At 43.1% G+C, this 22,086-nt stretch overlaps 1 protein-coding gene across 6 annotated transcripts in view; it reads right to left on the bottom strand.

The window, feature by feature from the left end:
• Positions 1–5,581: 5,581 nt before the first annotated feature.
• Palld (palladin, cytoskeletal associated protein) overlaps positions 5,582–22,086 on the bottom strand; it is a 386,960-nt gene continuing 370,455 nt past the window's right edge. For all 6 annotated transcript variants that reach the window (XM_076914188.1, XM_076914187.1, XM_076914189.1 and 3 more), the window contains 6 exons: positions 20,096–20,190; positions 18,563–18,695; positions 12,442–12,649; positions 10,057–10,222; positions 9,394–9,527; positions 5,582–7,718 (listed from right to left, as the gene is read on the bottom strand). In XM_076914188.1, the coding sequence (XP_076770303.1) occupies positions 7,546–7,718; positions 9,394–9,527; positions 10,057–10,222; positions 12,442–12,649; positions 18,563–18,695; positions 20,096–20,190 (909 nt within the window). In that variant the 3' untranslated portion in view covers positions 5,582–7,545. The remainder of the gene's footprint in view (positions 7,719–9,393; positions 9,528–10,056; positions 10,223–12,441; positions 12,650–18,562; positions 18,696–20,095; positions 20,191–22,086) is intronic.

A 22,086-nucleotide genomic window follows, 5' to 3' on the forward strand; every position in this document is an offset into this window, starting at 1 on the left:
TTATTTAATACATGTTGGGAAAATGTCAATTAGAGAAAGGTATTCATTTAGAGAAGATTTTTCTTTCCTCTGCCCCTCACCCACCCTGTCTCGCACCCCTCCCCCTCCCATCACCTTTCTACCTGACTACCTCCACTTCTTCATCTTCTTTCTGAGCCAGGATGTCACTCTGGAGCCCTGGATGGATGCCCTGAACTTACTATGTATCCCCTGCTTGCCTTGAACTCACAGCAGTGCTTCTGCCTTAATGTCCCAAATGCTGAGGTTGTAGGTGTTAGCCATCGTACCTGCCTTATACTCGACTGTGTGTGTGTGTGTGTGATATATATGCATGCCTGTATGTGTGGGGTTTGTGTGTGTGTGTGTGTGTGGTGTATGTGTGTGATGTATATGCGTGCATGTATGTGTGGGGTTTGTGTGTGTGTGTGTGTGGTGTATGTGTGTGATGTATATGCGTGCATGTATGTGTAGGGTTTGTGTATGTGTGGTGTATGTGTGTGTGTTGGGGGCTGTATGGTGCATACATGTGAGTGTGCAGGCATGCATACACATGCCTTTAGTGGCCAGAGGAGGGTGAGGGTATTGGTATCTTTCCTCCTTATTGACTTGAGGTGGGCTGTCAGTGAACTAGAGGCTTACTATTTTGTCTAGGATGGCTAGCCAGTGACCTCTTGAGATCTTCTTGTCTCTGCCCCTTGGTACTGGAGTTACAGGCATACATGGACACAATCCCCAGATTTTTACAGGGGTGCTGGGGATACACAGCAGGTACTCCTATCTATTCAGCCATCTCTACAGTCAAGTCCTGTTTTCTTAGAATGATGCTACTTTTCTCTGAGCTGCTCAGCAAAAACAATCTGCTAGTTTAAGTGTGGCGCAGTTGACTTTGTATACAGCAGTTCTTGGGGATTGTGGCTGTATTTTTTGCTGCTTTGTGGGTTTTTCTTTCTTGCACCCTTACCCACCCTTTCAGTTCCCTAACACTAGGGAGGGGAGAAAAAGATCCCTGAATCTAATTCTTTTCTTTCTGTTTTTTTCTTTGACCACAGCCACTATCAAACAGCAGCCAACCTTCCCAAATGACCAACAACAACCAACAGCAACCAACCAGCAACCAGCAACCACCTCTTCTCAGGGCCGTAGCATTTATATGCCCCTGATAAGCCCCCAGAATTACAAAAGTCTCACAGTAGCAGAAACTATCTGGAGCTGGCAGAATCATGTCCCTGCTAGAGCATGAGGCAAATCACAGTCAGCTGCTGTGGACAGTCTGAAGCAGCCCAATATCTCACACCTGGGATTAAAACAAAACATATTCTTATGATATTTCTGTGTTTTTCAAAGCAACCAAAATTCTCTTTCCAGGGAACAATGTGTTGAGTCCTTAAGGTACCTGCCGTAGTTATGAGCCACACTGATCTTGAGCTTAGGGAGTGTTTCCCCCTCATGAAAACCTTAGTGTAGCTAGCTATTTAAGAACCATATGAAGAGCTGGGTGTGGTAGAGCATACTCTGTAATCCTGGCTCTCAGAAAGCTGAGTCAGGATGGCCAAGAGTTCAAGGTCAGCCTGGTCTACATAGTTCTAGTCAGTTTGGTCAACTCAGGGAGATCTTGTCTCAAATCAAGGTGCAAAACTATATAGGAAATATAAAACTACAGCCCTCAGGAGGCAGAGGCAGGTAGATCTGTGAGGGTTCATTCTATGCTTGTTCACACACTAAGTTCCAGGCCAGTTAGGACTACATAGTGAGATCCTGTCTCAAAAACGAAACAAAACAAAACAAAACAACACCACACACACACACACACACAAATAATTAAGAATAATTTACGTTAGTGGATATAATAATGATTCAGCCCCAAATCTTAGAATGATAATGAATAATTGCAGTTAATCATAAAATGTACAGTAACCATGGATTTTTGTTTCACAAGAAGCATGTGGTTTTTTGTTTTGTTTTTTCCTGTTTTTTGGTTTGTTTTGTGGTGCTGGATCAAGCCCAGGCCTACAGCCAGATGGCAGACAAGTATTTTACCACTGAGCTTCTTCAGCCTGGAAAGCACTGGTCTTAGAAAAGAGCATTTACTTGAGAAGAGAGATGAAGACACCTAACTGACTGCAAAGGTAGATAGAATTCCTTTTGGTTTGAACTATTTCTATATACTGGATTCATGCTGTTTTTATTTACCATTATTGAAATGTTCTTAATATTTCATTTTAAAAAGTAAAAACAAACAAAAACAGTGCCTATAATCTCAGATACTTATGCAGCTGAGGAAGAACAGAGCAAATTCAAGGACACCCTGGGCTACTTAGTTCAAGGTCAGCCTGGGAAAGTTAGCAAGACTTTTTCAAAATAATAGTAAATTTTAAAACGAACTGGTCATGTGGTAGAGTGCTTGCCCAGCATAAGCAAGGCCCCAGGTTCAATCCTTAGCACTTCAGACTCGAACAGAACAAAACTCAGTGATCCAGGAATTATCTAATTGCAGTTTTGAAGCGGGACATTATCTAAGTGGAGATTTAATTATATATTGAAGGTCAATTCAAACACATGAGTAAGCTGTACTAATACATCCAGAATAAGTGTTAATAAATCAAAAGTTGTATACTAAATATGGAGTCCTTTATCTCTGTCCCACTTCTTTCTTTACTTAGTTTATTAGCCTTCTGTTTTTCAGTACTGGGATTGGACTCTGGGCGTTGGGCCTGCCTACTGAGTCAGTGGTTCCTTGTGCAGCATGATTCAGGATGAGAACATGTACCACGAGTGCAGTTTGTACTACGGAAGGAGTGGCCTGCTAAGTGCAAGGTGTGGCGATTGGGGAATGTTTAGGTGATAGCATTCTTAGTCGTGTTAGGAGATGCTGCACGCAGGATAGTTCACAGGGAATGAGTCTGGGTAGGTGAGTTTATACCTAGAGACTAGGTTGCTTCCTTAGGCTCTGACCCACTCGAATTTGGCCACCGACCGGAGTGCAGGCTTGAGTTCCCTTTGCTGGACACACCATGTTCTAGAGCCATCAGTGAACCTGGTTTGTTGTGTAATCACCAGAGAAGCAATGAGAAGGAAGCCAGGTATGGTGGCACTCAGCTGTAGTCCTCACACTTGGGGTCGAGGATATAGGAGGTCAATATGTTGTCAACTGCATAGTGAGCTTAAGACTAGCCTGGGCTACGTGAGCAAAAGCTCAAAACAACAACGAAGACTACGGACAAGGACAAGCTTGTTCTTAAGTGTGTATGTTCACACTTTAAACTGCGCCCCCATCTATCTCAGACTGAAACCTGTGGCAAGCTGTGGAAAGGTAAAATAATCCATCACGGTTCCACTACCTGTTCTCACCGACCTGTAGAATTTTCAATTTAATATTTGCATTCAGAGGCCCAAGAACATTAGCCAATTCTTAAGCAGAAGAATTATTTATGGCTGCCACCCTCCTAACAGCTCATGGTCCAGCCATGGTTAGCATTTGAAGGAAAAGGTTGGGGGCGGAAGCCAGAGTATTCAGTTTTTACGTTCAGGTTTTTAAATATGTGCTCTTTTTATATTTTTATTCATAGCCAATTTATGAGGGGCTGTGTCAGCTTTTTACAGATATGATTATATGTTGCAAATCGGGAGGATAATTTATGCAGAGGAGCTGAGCTAATTTACATGCATCCATTACCCAGAATAATGAGAGAAGAGAGATTATTTTGGGTGTTCAAGAGTTAATACCTAGTATTATGAGAGCTGTTGTAGAGATTTTAACCCCAATCTGGGTTTCTACCCTGTATTTGAGCATTTAGTTCCCAGATAAAAGACATACAACCTTTGTATTTACAATAAGCCTTACTCAGCACTAGAGCTGGGCTGGCTACCCTCTAGATTCTAATAGCATAGATTAGAATCTATTTCCTATTGATAAACTGAGTTATTACTATGTTTTATCTGAGCTGCTCTTAACTCCAATTGGCCAGCCCTCAGGGCCATGCTTTCTTGACTTCTAGCCCATGGAGACTTGTTTTCCCTCCTCACCTCTCTCCCTCCTGGTTTCCCTTTGACCCCCCAGGCCTGGGAACCCTAAAGCAGACCTGTGTCTCTTCTGCCCAGGTATTGACTGTCTGTATCTTTACTTATCAATCAGAAAAATAGCTTGAGGGCAAGGTCACATAGCTTCACTTGGATCTACCTGTGGGTGTGGTGTGGACTCTCTGGGGCAAGCAGATCTTGGGGGCCACACTTAGCTTTACAATACAAACAACATCAGGCCAACCCCCTACAGGGAACCTCTCCCCAGGCTTTGTGAATGGGAATTAGTGTGAATTATGAAATGCTACTTCTAACGCGACCCCCTGAGCCTTGCATCCGTGGGAGAGAAAGCACGAGACGTAGTTACTGCAAAACGAGGCTTTTAATCTGTCTCACACACGTGGGAAATCGCGGTTTTATTTACTTGCTCAGCTTTTTTAAGAGTTAGGAATCAGCTAGGTAGTGGTGGTGCATGCCTTTAATCCCAGCACTTGGGAAGCAGAGGAAGGCAGAGGCAGGCAGATTTCTGAGTTTGAGGCCAGCCTGGTCTACAGAGTGAGTTCCAGGACAGCCAGGAAGGCAGAGGCAGGCAGAGTTCTGAGTTTGAGGCCAGCCTGGTCTACAGAGTGAGTTCCAGGACAGCCAGGACTACACAGAGAAACCCTGTCTAGAAAAACAAACAAACAAAAAAATCAGACAGTTGTCCTACACACCTCTCTTACATAATCAAGGCTGAATCTCAGTGCTACTTGGAAGAGATTGGTTTTCTCCTTTCAGTGTGTGTATGGTGTATCCATGATGTGGGTACACTTGCTGATGCAGGTACATGTGGAAACCGGAGGATGACGTCAAGATGTCTTCCTCACTCGCTCTCCTCCTTATTTTGAGAGACAAGACCTGTCCTCTGAATCCAGAGTTTGCTGTTTTGATTATCCTGGCTGGCCAGTGAGCCCAGGAATCTGGACCCTCAGCACAGAGGGCACAGACATAGTCATTGCCAGTTTCTTAAGGAGGTCCTGGGCATATGAAGTCTTGATTTAGATGCAGCCAACACTTTACTCAGAGAGCTGCCTTCCTATATCCCCTGAAAGGGAATTTTGAAAATACAATTAAGTTCCTAAGATAAGTGCTTTCTAGAAAGGAGATTGTCTAGGTGGGCCTGACTTATTCAGGTATTCCTTTAAAGGGCCTGGACCCTTCCATAGCAAAAGGAGTCCAAGAATGAGAAGGTCTGGCATGGAGGGAATTCTCATATCTGGCTTTGAAGATGGAGAGAAGGAATGAATCCCCATGGCCTTGGGGAGAGGAGAGCAGCCCCTGGTTAACAGACTAAGTGTGTCCTCTGTCCCAGAATGTCAAGGAACTTTTGAATTCTGTCACAACCACTAAGGCATCATAAGACTGTGGCCTGAGACATAGTGATCTTAGCCTTATTGCACAGTGAACTGGAACTTGACATCTCATGCCCCACTCCTGACCTACCCGACTCTGACAATACAGAAATCTGAAGCTTCCAACTCTGCTGGTTCATTACAGCAGCAATAGAACACAACATCGCAAAGGGTCAAGTGCTGTCTGTTAAATATTTATTTATTGATGTTAAGTCCACATTACAACAGCACAACAATCCAAAGTATGATACTACTTTTTTTTGTTTTTTCCCCCATAAATACAACATAAAAGGTGGCAAAAGAATGCGAGTTAATCCCAAGCCCAGCAAATTAGCAAAAAAAAAAAAAAAAAAAAAGTCACATTCAGAAAAATTTGGCAATTATGATATGATATAGGCCGCAATCCCACAATTCTACAACAGAGATAGGTCCATAAGACCCTGCATGGTAATTTAAATCCCCCATCAGCAATGTGTGTGTGGTCAAAGAGACTTGTACCATGCTGCACAGAGAACATCTGCCACCCGGTGTTCAAGCCTGCTAAAACTTGTTTGGTTGGTGTTCTTACAAAAGTAGAAAGCTGTACATGTGAAGCAGTAATACAAAATATACGGGGTGGTTACAGATATAAAATTGTTTTAAGAAGTACTATGTATGAATTGAGTAACTGAGCTAAGAAAGTTCAACACCTTTATAAATAATGCACAATAGATATGTTTTGCATGAGGAACAAACACAGTGTTTTCTTTTCATAGCAAAGTACCTTTAAAGCCTCATGGTTTATACTATCAGGCCAAATTATTTTCTCTCACTTTAAAAAAAAAATTGGTTCCGACTTAAAAGTCATCAAGTCTGGTCAGAATCAACTCAGTTTAGCTGATGCAGAATCGTGCATTCAAAAATCAGTCTTTGCAGCTGGCCTTACAGATGCTGTGAGCCTGGGACCCTCCTAAGGCTGGGTTCCATGGAGCCAGAGGGTGACGGGAACTAGTAATTTCCACTCAGCACGTACCTCTAGTGCCAATGGAAAAGAAGTTCACTGTCGCACATGCTTGTTTTTTTCTCTCAAGTCTCCTTTTCCCTCAGGCAGACTAGACCCTTCCGGCTACCTCTCATATGCCACCCCTGCAACCTCCACCATGTCCAACTTGCTCTACACACTAACCAACTACTACACACAAGTCTCTACCACGCATGTGCCCCAACGTCAGCGTACACGGAAGTCTTTACCACGCATGCGCCCCAAACTTCCCGGAGTCCCTCTAGGGTCCTTGAGTGGTTAACGGCAGTATGTTCTTCACCTATGTTTTTAAGGTTTAGAGGAAAACCAAAGAAGAGCCTGGCCTGACTCTGATGCTTTCGTCTAAATGGATATAAGATCCCCATGTGGGTAGCAATTCCGTCCATCTTTCTGTGCCTTCCAAACCTGCCTCCTCCAAATGCTATATACCTTGGTCATGGTTTGGATGCCTCTTGTGGAATGGACTGTAATATATATCTGCTTTCTCCAGAACCCCTTAAGTTTAAGGTAACCTTTAACTCAACACAGATTGTAAGTAACCTTCCTAGTAAGGTGACTCCTGATATGAATGGATTTTAAGGCAAGGAATTCCTTCTTTCCGATGTAACATAAGCAGTTTGCAAAGACAATGCATTCCCTCGGATGTCTCCACCCTTCTCCTCCTCATCCCTCCGTATTGCACGCGGTTCACCGGGGCCATCTGTAGACGCTGCGCTTCAAAGTCACTGTATCTGTCAAACATTCACACTGCCATGCTATAGCACCGATAGCGTGTATTTAAAGGCACTTATAGATAAGATAAATTGTGGTTACCTTTGAACAGTTGGGTTTCTTTTGGCATTTTGGCATTTCAGACCATTTTAATCACAGCAGTTCCAAAAGTCTTAACTTGGACAATAAATGTGAATTTTCTGTGCAATGTGTACATTTCTATAAGCATCACCTACTTAGACTCTCTATTAAGTAAGAAAAATATGATTTTGGTGGGTTTTTTTTTTTTTTTTCAAATATCTTAAGTTGAAAGTATACTTTTGCCTTTCACATAATGTGACAGAGGTGTAGGCTGGTCGAAGCAATGGCGTTCAATAGTTTTCAGCTTCAACAAGGACGCGCTGATCACAGATCTTCACTTTCTACCAAGCCGCTGTTGAGTGTCAGGTGAGATGGGCTGGCTTCGGGTTGGAAGGCAGCTTTGATGTCTAGTCCCTGGTCCGAAAGTGCTGCGTAGCGACTGGCCGAGGGCCGGACTTTTTTTGGCTTGGTGGTCTGTGGCTGCTGATGCCACTGGGCTACAAAGAAAGAGAGCAAATGAAAACTTTTAGCAAAGACAAGCTTGGAAATCCCTTAGAGGTTTAAGTAAATACGGACTGTCTTTTGGACAGAGCCTGGTGGCTTATGCCCTAATCTCAGCACTTGGGAGGCTGAGGCAGGAGATTACTGCAAGTTTGAGGTCAACTTGGGTTGCACAGTGAGTTATAGGCCAGCCGGGGTTGCAGAGCAATGGCCTGTCACTAAAACCAAAAAAGCACACACACAAAACCACCTTTTGATATATATCAGGTACATATAGTTTTTAAACTTTTTTTTATATATGTGAGTGTTTTGCCTGCATGTATGCATGTGCACTGAGCATGCTCCTGGTGACTGTACATGTGTGTTTCGGTTTATATGCATTGAGTATATTCCTGTTGCCTGTGTGTGTAAGAGAGAGAATATTTTGTTTTGTGTGTGTGTATTCATTGAGTATATTCCTATTGCCTCTGTGTGTGTGTGTATGTGTGTTGCCTATATGTGTATGTGTGTGTACTATGTTCTTGGTGTCTGGGAAGCCAGGAGAAGGTCCCAGATTACCCTGGTATTAGACAGCTAAGAGCTGCCATGTGGGAGCTGGGAACTGAGCCTGAGTCTTCTGCTACAGCAGTAGGTGCTCTTAACTGCTGAGCCATCTCTATAGTGCCCTATATATGTCTTCTTTGTCTAAGAATGAACAGCCATGGTAGAGGCGTGGATAATGTAGAGGCCCTTCTGTATTTTACTTCCAGTTATCACGAGTCACTGTCCGTCTGTGGCCGTGGGACCATGAAGCCAGGCAACACAGAAAGTTTTGTTCTTCTAGTAACTGCAGCATTGGGAAGCCTCAAAGCAGTTGATAAGCTTCCTGTATCCCACCTATCTTCCTTTTTCTTTAATAACAACCATAGTTAGGAAGTCTAGATAGATTTTAATATTAATAAACGGAAGAGAACCAGACAGCTGGGAAGGTTTCAAAAGACTATTACTTTCTCAAGCAGAGGTAAAATTTGGAATTAAAAAAAAAATATTTTCTAGTGGTTTTTCTTATATCAACGGATCATATGATTCTGTTGTAGTCTTGAAGTTGAGTTGCTAGTTTTTTTTTTTTTTTAATTTAGGATGCATGTATACAGACACATACACACATTCAAGAATCTACTGCCGAGAGCTGCTTAAGATATATTCATGAGAAAAGTGCTTAGCTATGTAAGTACACAGTCCAGAATCGAGGTACACATGTTAAGACTACACCAGGACACAGAAAGGATTATGATTTGGGAGGAAATGGTTAGAGACAGTCACTTGCAGAATACACGAATAGGAAAATGTGAAAGATGCGTAAGCCTTTATGTTAACCCCTACAAATGCTGAGGTGAGAAAGGCACAGCTGACCAGCCAGCCTCAGAAACCAACATGCACATCTTGCTAATCAATCAAAGACCCTGGTGATACTTGGGTGTTTGTTCTCCCGGAGGGGTTTCACTATTAATGTCGGGAAACTATAAACAGAAAGAGAAAGAATAACATGAATTTTTTTTGGCAAATAAAATCCTGGTGTATTAATTAACTTAGAAATATAAAGCTTTGAGTCATGTGATATATCACTCTGACATCTAATTCTTAACCATTCAGTGTGTGAAACACATGGAGATGAAACGAGGCAGCACTCACTGTAGACATCCAGCCTGGCAGTACAGGACACAATGCCTGCTTCGTTCTTGGCTGACACCGTATACCACCCAGCGTCTTCTTTTGTGGCTCCCTGAATGAGCAGGCAGATGTAGCCGTGATTATCCTGGTGCATGCTGCAGAAAAAGATAAAGTCATTAGGGCTCTAAATTTTTAAAAAGTGGCTTTGGACATGAAGCATCATTTTTAATTAGGTCATTAGAAACGGAATTGTGCTAGCAGCAGGTAATGGGGTCATACTTATTCTGGAGAGGCAGCTAGCCCCCATTAAGTTAATGGGAGAGCAGAGCAGACCTCGAGAGGGCAAATAAATCCATGTACTAATTCCTAAGGGAAGACCTGCCTTTACAAAACCACCGACTGGGCTGCCACCACGGGAGCAAATGAATCCATCTTTTCTTTTTGATATACGCATTTCAAAAATGCAACTAGGTTAAGTCAGAATCCGCTTTGTCACATACCAAAATTGCTCTCTTCCAAAGCTTAAGCCTGCATTTGGACGATGTGTGACTTGTCTTGCGCACTGAATGGTGATAATGTGGCACTTACACTCATCGATTTGCATACAGTATCTGATGTATCTCTTCTCCCAGCACCAGGACTGCACCAAGTTATGGGGTAGATGAAACCACCGTGCAGTCTTACCTTACTCGCTCAGTGCTGTGAGTGAGTGATTCATTTTCTTTCTTCCAAAATATCTGGGGTGGTGGCACTCCCAAAACACGGCATTCCAGCCGCACTGGGTACCCATCGGCAACTCCCGTGTTCTGCAGCTTCTCAATAAACACAGGGGCCTTGTGTGCTTCTTTAGCTAAGAGAACAGGAGACGAATTATCTGTTAGTGGCGTACAAAAGGGTCATTGCAAGGAACTCAGGAGCTTTGGAAAGATTGAGTCGCTCTTTTATGATACTGTTTTCACAACGGGTGGTAAGAGGTTAGCCCTCCCCTCAAGCAAAGGTCTGTATGCTTCGTTCCACTCACGTTATTTCCTCAATTAATTCAAGACTGATGGGCCCACATAGTGCCCTGGCCATCTGCTCCTCAGAATGCTTGCCTGACAGGCCTCAGAGATTCAGTCATTGCTAGCAGCTGCGAGGGCTTTGCTCTAATTAAGGCAGCAGGAGCGCACAGGCCTTACCTACTGCTGCCACCTAGTGGTGCCGGGTATTTCAGACCCAGGATTCCCTGGCTGCCACCTGGAATGCTTGTTTTGAAGATTTAAAATTTGGAACTCATAACTCATAATGAGATATACCACAGGATTTAAAGGGTTGGGGAAAAATGCATACAGAAGAGGTATGTTTATCTAATTCTACATAACTATACAGATTCTAGATAATTCTAGGCAATTCTAGGTAATTATAAATTAAGGATGCACAGCCTGTAAATTACAAATTCTAACTTATATTCTTTGAAAGGAGCCTATACCTTTATGATTACCTTGTAGGACTTTATTACTTAGATTTTTAAAAGTCAAAAACAATTGGTTTTAATAATATTTAATTATTGTTAATAATATTCTGAACATTATCAGCTAATAGGAAACTGATTTCTCAGGTCACAGGTAGAAGCAATTTCAGAGAAAGAATGAGATTTAATTTCATGCAAGCTCCCAACAATGAATCTAATGATACACATCTTCCTGCACACTAATATGAATCAGGACTCTGCCATCAGACATGAATCAGGACTCTGCCATCAGACATCAGTTTCTGTGTTACTAGCTGTGTCACCATTGGCAAATAGATCATAGATGTCCCAGCATCTCAACCAGTGGGGACCATAACATGCCACAACATTTTTAAGGATTAAACTGGAAAAATGTTTAAGAAGTCTTGCCCAGGCAGTATGGTAGCACGTGGCATCACTGGCGAACAGTTGGAATAGGAGGCTGGTTTTAAACACAGCTAGTAAGACACAAACTGATATCTGATGGCAAAGGCCTTGATCCCTGATAGCATGCACTGCCAGGAGAGCTAAGGCAGGCCCAAACATCTGGATTGTGGATCCTCAAGTCTTATCCTGATGGGCAGATAAGACACATGGGTACATTTAATAAGAGAAAAATGAACATTATCTTTTGAGCTTAGAGAAATAAATGAACCCAAAGCTAGCATGTGGGCAGATAGAGGACTTTGCACAATGTTTAAAAGCCTGGTTAAAATGACAGCATCACCCACACATTTACCAAGGCGTTTGGGAAAAACACATTGGTTCTGTTATTAGAATCATCACCCTGGATTTTATAGCCAAGACCTCCCTGGCTTTACTCTCATTGGCACTTGATTGAAGAAACTTAGTAATTCATGGAGCGTTTGCAAGAGGCTGTCTTGAGTCTAATTCTGGCTTATTAAGGAGGACCCCAGGGACCCTAGATTATCTCACAGGGCCAATGAGAGGCCTAGTCAAGATAACGCATATGATGTGCACTCTCAGTCAAGCTTTAAGTAATAGACACTATGCTTTGGCAAGCTTTGTGCTAGCAAGAGGTCAGAACATCAGAATTCTTCCTTACTCCAACGGGTGGCATAAACCTTTCCATGAGTGTCTTTTCATTCAAGGTTTCTCAAAGAGTCTAGCTTCCTGTAATACTATAACACAACTTACCCACAGTATTGCTTAGAAGGCGGACGAGTTTGATACTGATTTGTGTATATTTGTGACATTACTTAAAGTTTTTGAATTCTGAAATGGCTATCTTGTCTGTTAAAAACAAGGACTTTTGGACTCTGTATTGAAAGTTCTTGAAGCCTGTGTTTCAGTGACTCTTTCTCTGTGGAACACTAGGCCCAAACCTCTTCTTTGCCAGGTCACCGGAGAAAGAAAAGATAAATAATAACAGCTATGCCAAAGTAAGAACAACGAATGCTTCTAAATTGGATAAGTGTCACACATGCTACCATTGTGCACAGTGACCCAATCTGCTATCACCATTTGGAGTTATTTTCTGTACTATTTAATGACGTAGAATTTGTTTCTGTGTCACCTAACTTGTTTGGGCAAGGAGAAAGGAATCACAGGCCACCTACCAGCGACCACAAGCTCCAGATTAAATGAGTTCTGTCCTGCTCTGTTGGTGGCAATGCATGTGTAGATGCCAGCATCCCGGGATGTGACTGGCTCTATAATGAGGGAGTGTACCCCATTCTCACGGACCAGCATCTTGTGAGCGCTGTCGGGGCGTATGGGCTTCCCATCTAGTTGCCAGCTGAGATCTGGGGTTGGTAATCCGCTGACCTAAACCAGAAAGGAGATACACATGAATTTCTCTAATAGTAAAATAATCAAACCACCAAGAGTTATGGATCCAGCAACAGTTCGACCTTTGGTAGCACAGACGATGGCTTTTTATGTTACTCTCTTGTTTAAAAACTTCCCGTGGTTTCCATAAGCTTTCGGGTTCACTTCTAACCACCTCTTACAGAACCATCCAGAGGTAAGTAAAACAGGGATTTAAACATCTTTCTGTCATCTTCTTACCTCACCCAAGACTAAAAACATTCCCAAGTGATGATGGCACCAGGCTCTGAGTTCTTTGGAAACATGGGAGGTACAACCTCAGCTGGGAAGCTTCCCATCAAGGAGTGGACATCACCATGGAGATGTCAGTTAATGCATCCATTAGTACACAGAGCTATTATTATTTTATAATCCTCGAACGTGAACAACAAGAGCAATTTGAAATTACACAGAAAGTCAGGCAAATTAGCATCACAATGGAGACATCCTGAAATCTTAAGAGCATGGCAGTTGCGTTGTTGAACAGAGAGCAGATAAAAACACATTCAATTGCTAGTGTCACGCTGCATTGCTAAAGGGAGGGGCAGTGGCCATCTGCTGGCTTTTAGTAGGGCTGCCCTTGATTTTAGAGTGGAAGAGAAGGAAAACTTTGATGTCCCTCCTTCCTTCGCCTTTACTAGTGGGAAGTGATATATTCTGCTACCCAGAGATTATTGGATTATAAAACAATCTAAAACTACAGGATTCTAAAATGGTTCTTTGAAGCACTAGCTTTGTCCAAATTAGCCAGAGAACCCCTACAGTTCATCCTGCCTCATGGTAAGTATTCATTCCTATGACCAACAAGGTATCTCGGACGGACACGTGTAGTCACATCTGGGGAACGTAAGGAAAAAACTGTGATTAAATTATGGGTTAAAGGGATGGGACTTTGAAAGAACAGTAGTTAGGAAGCGGTTTCTGAGGCGGTATGCTGTGCATCTCCAGCCCCCCACATGCAGCCTCTCCCTGTGGAGAAGATACTAGAAGCGGTTCAGAAGTATCAGAGTACATAGTCCTGTCTGGGCTCCAGGTCCTGGGGAGTTTATAGCTTGTTCCCACTTTTCCAGGTTTGTTAAGGGACAAGCAAGATCTGTAGCCCAAGTGCAGGAAAGCATTGACTGGGTCCTTTCTAAACAGAAAGTTCTCGGAAGAGCTGTTCCAGGGGGCAGCATTACTCAAGCAAAGGGAGCATGCCCCATTGTCATCACCCCAGCTTTTCCAGTGAGTCCGTGAGGAGAGCACAACACAGCATGGTATCAGGAACTGAAGGTCACCACAAGTTGGCCACAGTCCAGCAGTCCGTGCTCTTGATCCATAAGCATACGCAGAGAGAAAAGCACACTTGTTATCTACCACATGTGTGAAGGTTTCCCACCGAGAAGGCTTACTGTCAAGGGAAGGATAGTGCCTGAGAATGTACTGCAGGGGCTGTGGCAGGAGGGGCTCTGTTCAGTGTTTGACTTATGACTTTTTCCTCTTTCAAATCTTAAATATATTAAAATTTTCCTTTGAAGTAGGTAGCAGTGTGTAATGTTTGTTCATATGTCAGGACACCCCTCTTCTTCCTCCTCCTCCTCCTCCTCCTCCTCCTCCTCCCGCTCCTTCTCCTCTGTTTTTGGGACAATGGGTTTCATGTGGCCCAGGCTGGTGGTGGCGAACTTACTATGTAGTCAAGAATGCCTTTGACCTTGTGATCCTGTGGCAGGAATTTCCCTGTCCAATTTATTTAAATATTAGTGCAACAGGAGGCCTGTGATTGGACAGGGAAACGGGAGGCATAGCTTAAGAGTTGCAGAGAGATGGTGTATGTGGGGGGGGGGAGAGGGGGAAAGGGAGGGAGGGAGGAAGGGAGGGAGAGAAAGAAGAGAAGAGAAGAGAAGAGAAGAGAAGAGAAGAGAAGAGAAGAGAAGAGAAGAGAAGAGGAAGGAGCCAAGATGGAGACAGAAGGACAGGATGATTCAGAACCAGCGTGGCTTTAAATAGTCACAGGTAGTTGTGAACATCTTACAAGGTTAGAATAATTAGGATAACTTGTCTATTCTAAGTGGGCAGCTTGTACCATTATCAATTGGTCTTGAAATTATTGTGTGGGCATCTTGTGATTTGAGAATTGTTGCTATATAAATCTGACTGGATAACTATATGCTTCAAGAGTTTTGTTTTACTGGGTTACTGGAATGTGGGCCCGCCAACCAGGGGGGGTTATGGCTGGGAGGGTACGGTTGGCACTGAGGCATTGAACAGGAGCTGGGAAGCATGCGATCGGTCACTGCATGGGGAGAGCCAGGGAGGCAGCGGAGATGGTGGGCAGATAAGTCTACTGCTCCACCATCGTAAAGCAGGAGCCACTGAGGGGGATAGCTAGAGACAAAGTTGGAGGGACCACTCTGAGGCAGAGAGTTGGTGGCAGTAGCGTGGGAAGCCTGCCGTACTATTTTCTATATTTCTCGCAACATGATCCTTCTGTTTCTACCTTCTTAGTGCCGAGATTACAAGCTTGTGACGCCATACCCCCTGACTTCCATATTTTCTTTATCCAGGTCATATCACTGTAGTGATTATTTTAATTCTCAATATCCTTTTAAAGGCAGAGATGAAAGGACATCTGTGTTGCTGTTTGGAGCAATAAATAGTAGTCATCAGGGTGCTACCTATCAGCACAGCACTTACACCCACTCTTGCTACATGCTTATGTTTTAAAATTAATCTCACACTTGCTCTAATTGTACTCCTAGGTAATGCAGTGTACATTTTTTAAAAAGTACACATTTTTCTTGTGTTTCTTTCCTTTCCCTGTTTTTCTGAAATAGGGCCTGTCTGTGTAATGCTAACTGGCTTGTTTCCCTGTGTGTATCAGGCTTGCCCGGGACTCCCAAAGATCCACCTGTCCCTGCCATCTGAGGGCTGGGAGTAAGGGCGTGTGCCACCACACCTGGCCTACAATTCTGTTTTTAAACCTGCAATTAATAACAACCTCAGAATACCATCATCTCCTTCACTGACTGGAAATGCCATCATATAGGTTATATTTGTGAATTAATTTTAAACTTAAGGTGTTTATTTAGAAAATGGGCAAGGAAAAATTTTAGTTCGTATATTTTGCATACATGACACCTTAGAATATGCACACATTGTACAATGATGACATGGAGCCAAGCAGCACATCCATTGTCTCACGTGTCTGTCTGTCTGTCTGTCTGTCTGTCCTTCCTTCCTTTCTTCTTTTTTCTTTTTTGGTGTGGCAGGAACATTTACAACCTCCTGTCAGTCGCTGTCATGTGTTTGATGGCTTGGCGATAACCACCATACTGAACAATAGGTCTCTTGAACTTCGGTTTCCTGTGCGACTGACATTCATAGCTGTGACTGACAGTTTCCCAATTCTGCTCTGTCAGCCCTCAGTAAGCATTGGTCAACTCCATGGAGTGTTTGTCTTTCTATACCCAGATCATTTCACTTTAACACAGCGTCCTCCAGGAACACCATGCTTTCACAAATGATGGAATTTCTTCTTTCAGTATACATTACTCGGGTATATTTTTGAGTCTGTCTGTCTGTTGCAGGACACTTAAATTGATTCTGTATTTCGGACAGTGTGAGTGACAGGAGTGCAGACATCTGTGACTTGTGATTGCACTTCCTGTGGATCAACATCCAGCTGGATCATACGGTAGTTCTAACATATGAATTCCCGTGTGTGGTGTTTGTGCACACGTTCTTGTGCATGCGTGTGCTCATCCGGGGGGAAGACAGAGGTCTATAGCTCCGCACCTCAGTTTTGAGATAGGCTGGCTTATGAACGAAGAGCTCACTGGTTGGCTACACCGCCTGGGCGAGCTCCGGGGTTACCTGTGCCTACCTAGCCCACCAGCAGTGGGTTATAGAACACCAGCTTTCTGTGTAGATGTTGAAGAAATCGGAATTGAAGCCCTCATGTATGAGTAGCAGACACTTTACTGGCTGAGTTATCCTACCAGGCTCCCAAGAAGTGAATGTTAAATTAATTAATTAAATTAATTCACTTGCAGCGGGGTCATGTTACATAGCACTGGTTGTCCTGCATTTCAGGACACAGTATGTGACAGGGCCATGAGATGTTTATTTGTGACAGGATCACTCTGTGGTTGTCCTGGAACTCATTATATGGACCAGGCTCGTCTCAACCTCAGAGGTTCACCTTCCTCTACCTTCTGACTGCTAGGATCAAATGCATGAGCCACCACGCCTGCCACCCCCCCACCCCCCCCACCCCGTCTATTAATTCTTGATTTAAAATGAAGTAAATGCACTGACATTCAACTTGTGTTTTATACTATAAGATGTACTACATTAGAAAATAACTTTCTTTTCTGTATGTTATTAGAAGACCAAATTTACTTAAAAAGGAAGAGTAATCAATTAAATTACTTTTACGATTAAGCTAAAGAACCCTGATCCCCTACTAAGAATGAGGAAACACAGATGGCCCTCCCAGTCTTGTGGTCATTGGCCAAACCTCTCTCTAACTCACATTTCCTTCCATACTGATAGAGGAATCATACCTTCTACTCTTGCGTCTTCAAGAGTGATGTTTTCAACAGTAATTAAAGCCACAGAGGTGGCCTGTTTTAGAAATGCCAGTATGTGTCATTCTTCTTGGCCACACCTTAGCCGTGTCATGTGAGTACCCATGAAACATACTTTCTTTTCATTTATTTTTCTCCCATGTATCACATCCCAGTTTCTCCTCCCTCCACTCCTCCCAGTACCTCTCCCCAACTTCCCCTCCACATCTCCATTTCCCCTCAGAAAAGAGCAGGCCTCCCAGGGATATCAACTGAGCACAGCATAACAAGTTACAGTATGAGTGGGTGCAGACCCTCACATCAAGGCTGGACGGGGAAACCCAGTAGCAGGAAAAGGGTCCCAAGGGCAGGTAAAAGAGTTAGAGACAACCAACCCCTACTCCCACTGTTTGGAGTCTCACAAGAACTCCAAGGTACACAACCATAGCATATATACAGAGGACCTAGCTCAGACCCACACAGACTCCATGATTCAATCTCAGTTGAGTTCCTATGAACTCTGCTTAATTGATTCTGTGGGCTGTATTCTCCTAGTGTCCTTGACCCTTCTGGCTCCTACAATTTTTCCTCCCCTTCTTCTGAGGGATTCTCCAAGTTCCACCTAATGTTTGGTTGTGAGCCATGAAACTTACTTTAACAGCGTTTTTTCCAAACCTCTCTCTTCCAAACTCTACAAGCGATTTTTCCTGTTCTGCAATCCCAGAGAGAACCAGTAGATGGAGCCCAAATAATTAAAAAAACAAAACAACAACAACAACAACAACAACAAAAAACTACCCACATGTAAGAGCTAAAGCTTAGGACAGTAACACACAAAGTATAGAAGGTGGAATGGGGGGAGACTATTGGTGGGGGGTAGGGAGCAATCAGTGGGAATAGGGAGGCAGGTAGGGAGGGGAGAAGCAGGACTGGAACCCAACCCAGGCCAAATATGTATGACAATGCTGTAAGGAAACCTGTTGGCATGTAAGCTAATTTAAAATAGAGTCAACGGATTAAAAACTTCTGTAAGAAGATAAGTAGGGGGGAATTAAAATGTAAGTAATTCCATAGCATCATGAAGATCATCTGATGACTAGGATGCAGGGCAGATGCATCACACTTACTGTTGTTACAACAGATGGTGGGGAGGGGAAGAAAGTTAGTATGACCTAGTGATTACCTGGAATTTGGTGCGTAGAGTTCAGAGTTAACGAACTTAATATATGTCGACAAGTAAAGACAGACATGGTAACTGTATGTAGACACACACCCCATTTCTCTCATGCTGGGCTATCTCACGGCAAGTACGGACACACTTTACCTTGCAGTCCATCCTGCAGAGCTTGCCTTCCTGAACAGTCAGGTCTCCAGGAGCCTGCAGGAAGTGAGGTCTGAAGAATCGCTCCTGAATGGGCTCGTTTTCATCTCCACTGTCCCTCGATCGAGAGCGAGGCCTTGAAACAAGAGATAAGATAGGCGGATGAATACAACATACACAGTAGTTATTCAGGAGACATAAGTCCTGTTCCATCTTCCAAAATTTACACACCCAAAGTGAGACCGATTTACACACCCAAAGTGAGACGAGTAAATCTCATTTCATTTGGAAGTTTATGATCAGTTTAATAGTCTCCAGTCAGCACACTACTAAACACAAATCACAAAGCGGAAATGCAGAAGGTTACTATACTTGAGAATATTTTTACCTAAATAGACATTTTTAAAGCTTCTGTTAGAATACGTTACAAGTAACAGCAGCTTCTGCTCATGGTTTTCACGGATTCCCAATAGAAATAAAGATTAACTTTTCACCATGATTTTACTTTTGTAGCTAATTATAATGTCTTACTTTATAAAAATATAATGTATTTCTCATCAAAATTCCCTTTCATGTTCCCCAGGAAAACAAATTACCTTCTCAGGCATGTTTAATTTTTCATTAGTTTGCATGCCTAAAGGCCTTAATATTCTGCTTTTAAAAGAAGGTGGCGGGGACCTCTCAGACTTGGTATGTCTTGACAAATTGTCAGAAGCCATTAGGAAGATTAAGCTTAAGACTCGAGGGTGGGACTGAAGCTCAGTGCAAGAGTGCCTGCCTCAGAGGCATGACACCCTAGCTTCAGTCCTCAGTGCTGAAGAGACTAAAGAAAAAAGACCCTATTTAACTAGGAAAACAGTAATGGAGCAATTAAAACTCTCAGCTGTGTCAGGCTAACAACGATCAGCTGTTTCATATACTATATGACATATAATATATGATATAATATATGACAGCGGGCCTTGTGGGGCCACTGACATATGGAAAATTTTAGGTATATTCTACTTATTGGACAGAGGTAGAAAAGAAGAACACAGAGTGACAAGCATAATTCTAGTGTGTCTTTATGGCCACAGATAGAGATCTAGGCTCCCGGGAGCTGGTACTGCCACAGTGGATATTGGTCATCGACTGTACATGTTCAGTTCTTGTCAGAAGCAAGTGCTCTGTGGTAGTCATTGGGTGATTCTGGCTCCACTTGTTTGACGCTCGCCTACTTTTTCTGCTTATCTCTCCGCCAAAGGTGTCTGCACTCAGGGGCCATAATTTACACTACGTGCTATTTTGGGATGCTGTGTCTGTAATGCAGCTAAGCATGACAGGCTGACTGGCTAGCTGCCTCACCATATTTCTTTTAACATTCAAATATATTATTATGAAATGGCATCCAGTACCTGCCTGCTGTCACACTTCAAGACTGTGTCCATTGTCATACTATGATTGTGGTAGCAAAGGGTTCACAGTAATAAATGAATGAGAAGCAACCCCAGGACCCCCAGGACCCCCAGGGCCCCCAGGAAGGAGCATCTGAAATACCTTCTGGCGTGAGGATGGCCTGAGGGAGAGCGGGGACTGCGGCCTCTTTGGTTGACGGCCTGTACCATTAGTCGTCCTGTACAACTGACTCGACCCTGTCAGAGATATCAGGAAAAGACATTATGTGCTATGCAAACACAATAGCATGTCTTGTATCTTATGCTCTCTAAGGCATTATTTCACAGTCGTGTACCACTAGTGACCAAACCCAAGGCCTCAGTAAAACCATTGGCTGAAAAGATTCAGGTGACAAGAGATGGTTTTATCTAGGATGACATTCAAAATGACACCCTCATTAATCTGCAACATAAGGCTTTCTGAACACGGGAAGTAGGACGGGAGGGTATTTTTCTCTTGTGATGTGCTGTTGTCATCAAACATCTGCTTGTTGTGGCCAATTCTGAGATCAGAATTAAATAATTTTAGTTCCCTCTCAGGTCTTCTTAGTAATACATTCAATTAACATTTAGTGTTATTGCTTTGTTGAAGCCATGAACTAAGGGATGACTGCACGATGAAACTGAGCATCCTGTAAGAGGTATGCATGGGATGAGGTGAGCATCATGACGGTGTGTCTCTGAAAATAAACACGTGCACAATTTAAAAGCTAGGAACAACCAAATGCCCAGAACATGCGAGTCACATGATAAAGGCTTGGCTAATGAAAAGTTGTATTTATCTCTTAAGTTTGCCAACTGTAGACCTGATAAGTTGTAGGGAGACATGTGCAATCCTTAGGGGACCCAGATGACAAGAATAAGTCCCCAGATGTTACTCTGGGGTTGGTTTCAGCTTTTCTCATTACTATTATTCACAGGTAGTGACATCAATGAGTTCTGCCCCCTCTTCTCAGAGTGAGCAAATCTACTTCTAACTTCCGATGCTGGCCAAACAGAAACAGCAAGAGGGGGAACCACGAGATGCAGAAGTGCCATCAATAATTAGGCTTCATGACTTCTAGATGAATGAGAAGCCCATGTAGCAAGATGCCAATATAGACAAGCAATGTAGCAGTGTGCTCTGAAGACTTGGGTTCCAGCTGAGACTGGGCAGGGACAGACTGCATCAGAAGAAACAAGGAAGGGTATCATAGCAGGAAACCCATCATAAGGTTTAATGAAGGGCAGGAATCCAGTAACCTGGTTCTCCAGTCTTCCCCATCATGACTTCCTTAGGGGTACAGCCACTCAAGAGGAGGTGGACACATAGGATGTAATGCAGACCAGAGACGAACCAGAATTTCTAGGTAGCAAGGGTATTGACAACAATACCGTCTCCTACTACTAGGTGAGTGAGTGCCCTAGCAGTCAACAATTCTATGAGGTTGGAGCTCAAACACTGTCCTTTCTGAGAAGAGCTGAGTACAGCGTTGGGAGAGACGACTAGTCCCCCACTAGAGTAACTGTACCTGAAACCTAAGCTATACACAGGCTCATGGTGAGCTCTCAGCAAATACTCAAGACTCTAGAATAGTTAGAAATCAGAAAGTTAATCTCATCAAAACCCTCTAAATCTATACTCACTCAGGAAAAATCTATCTATGGCTTGCTTAGGAGATTCCTCTCTATTAAACATTCCACCAATATATCATGCTAGAGCTTTGTCAGATGAACACAGGAAATCTAACACAGGATTCTCCTTTGAGATCCAGGACAAGAAAGCACATTTGTGTGTGTGCGTGTGTGTGTGTGTGTGTGTGTGTGTATGTATGTATGTTCCACTGACAGCTTCACTGACATGGGGCATGGCTTCTGTATCTGTGTTGCTGATTGGTGGAGTACATGTCAATCAATACACATTTCCTGTGGTAAGCCCAGGACATGTGAGAAGTTTATATTAACCAGTCATTTATGTAGTCAGATGATCAAAGAGTATAAATCAAATTTACACTTTAACCTTAGACTTGGGAAAACAAATATGAATTGCTTTAAAAAATACAACCTTTGTGTCAATTTGATTTCTGATTTTGTTCTACATATATGCATGCCTCA

The sequence above is a fragment of the Arvicanthis niloticus genome, chromosome 16 (genome assembly GCF_011762505.2).
Source record: "Arvicanthis niloticus isolate mArvNil1 chromosome 16, mArvNil1.pat.X, whole genome shotgun sequence".
In the NCBI taxonomy this organism is placed as follows: domain Eukaryota; kingdom Metazoa; phylum Chordata; class Mammalia; order Rodentia; family Muridae; genus Arvicanthis; species Arvicanthis niloticus.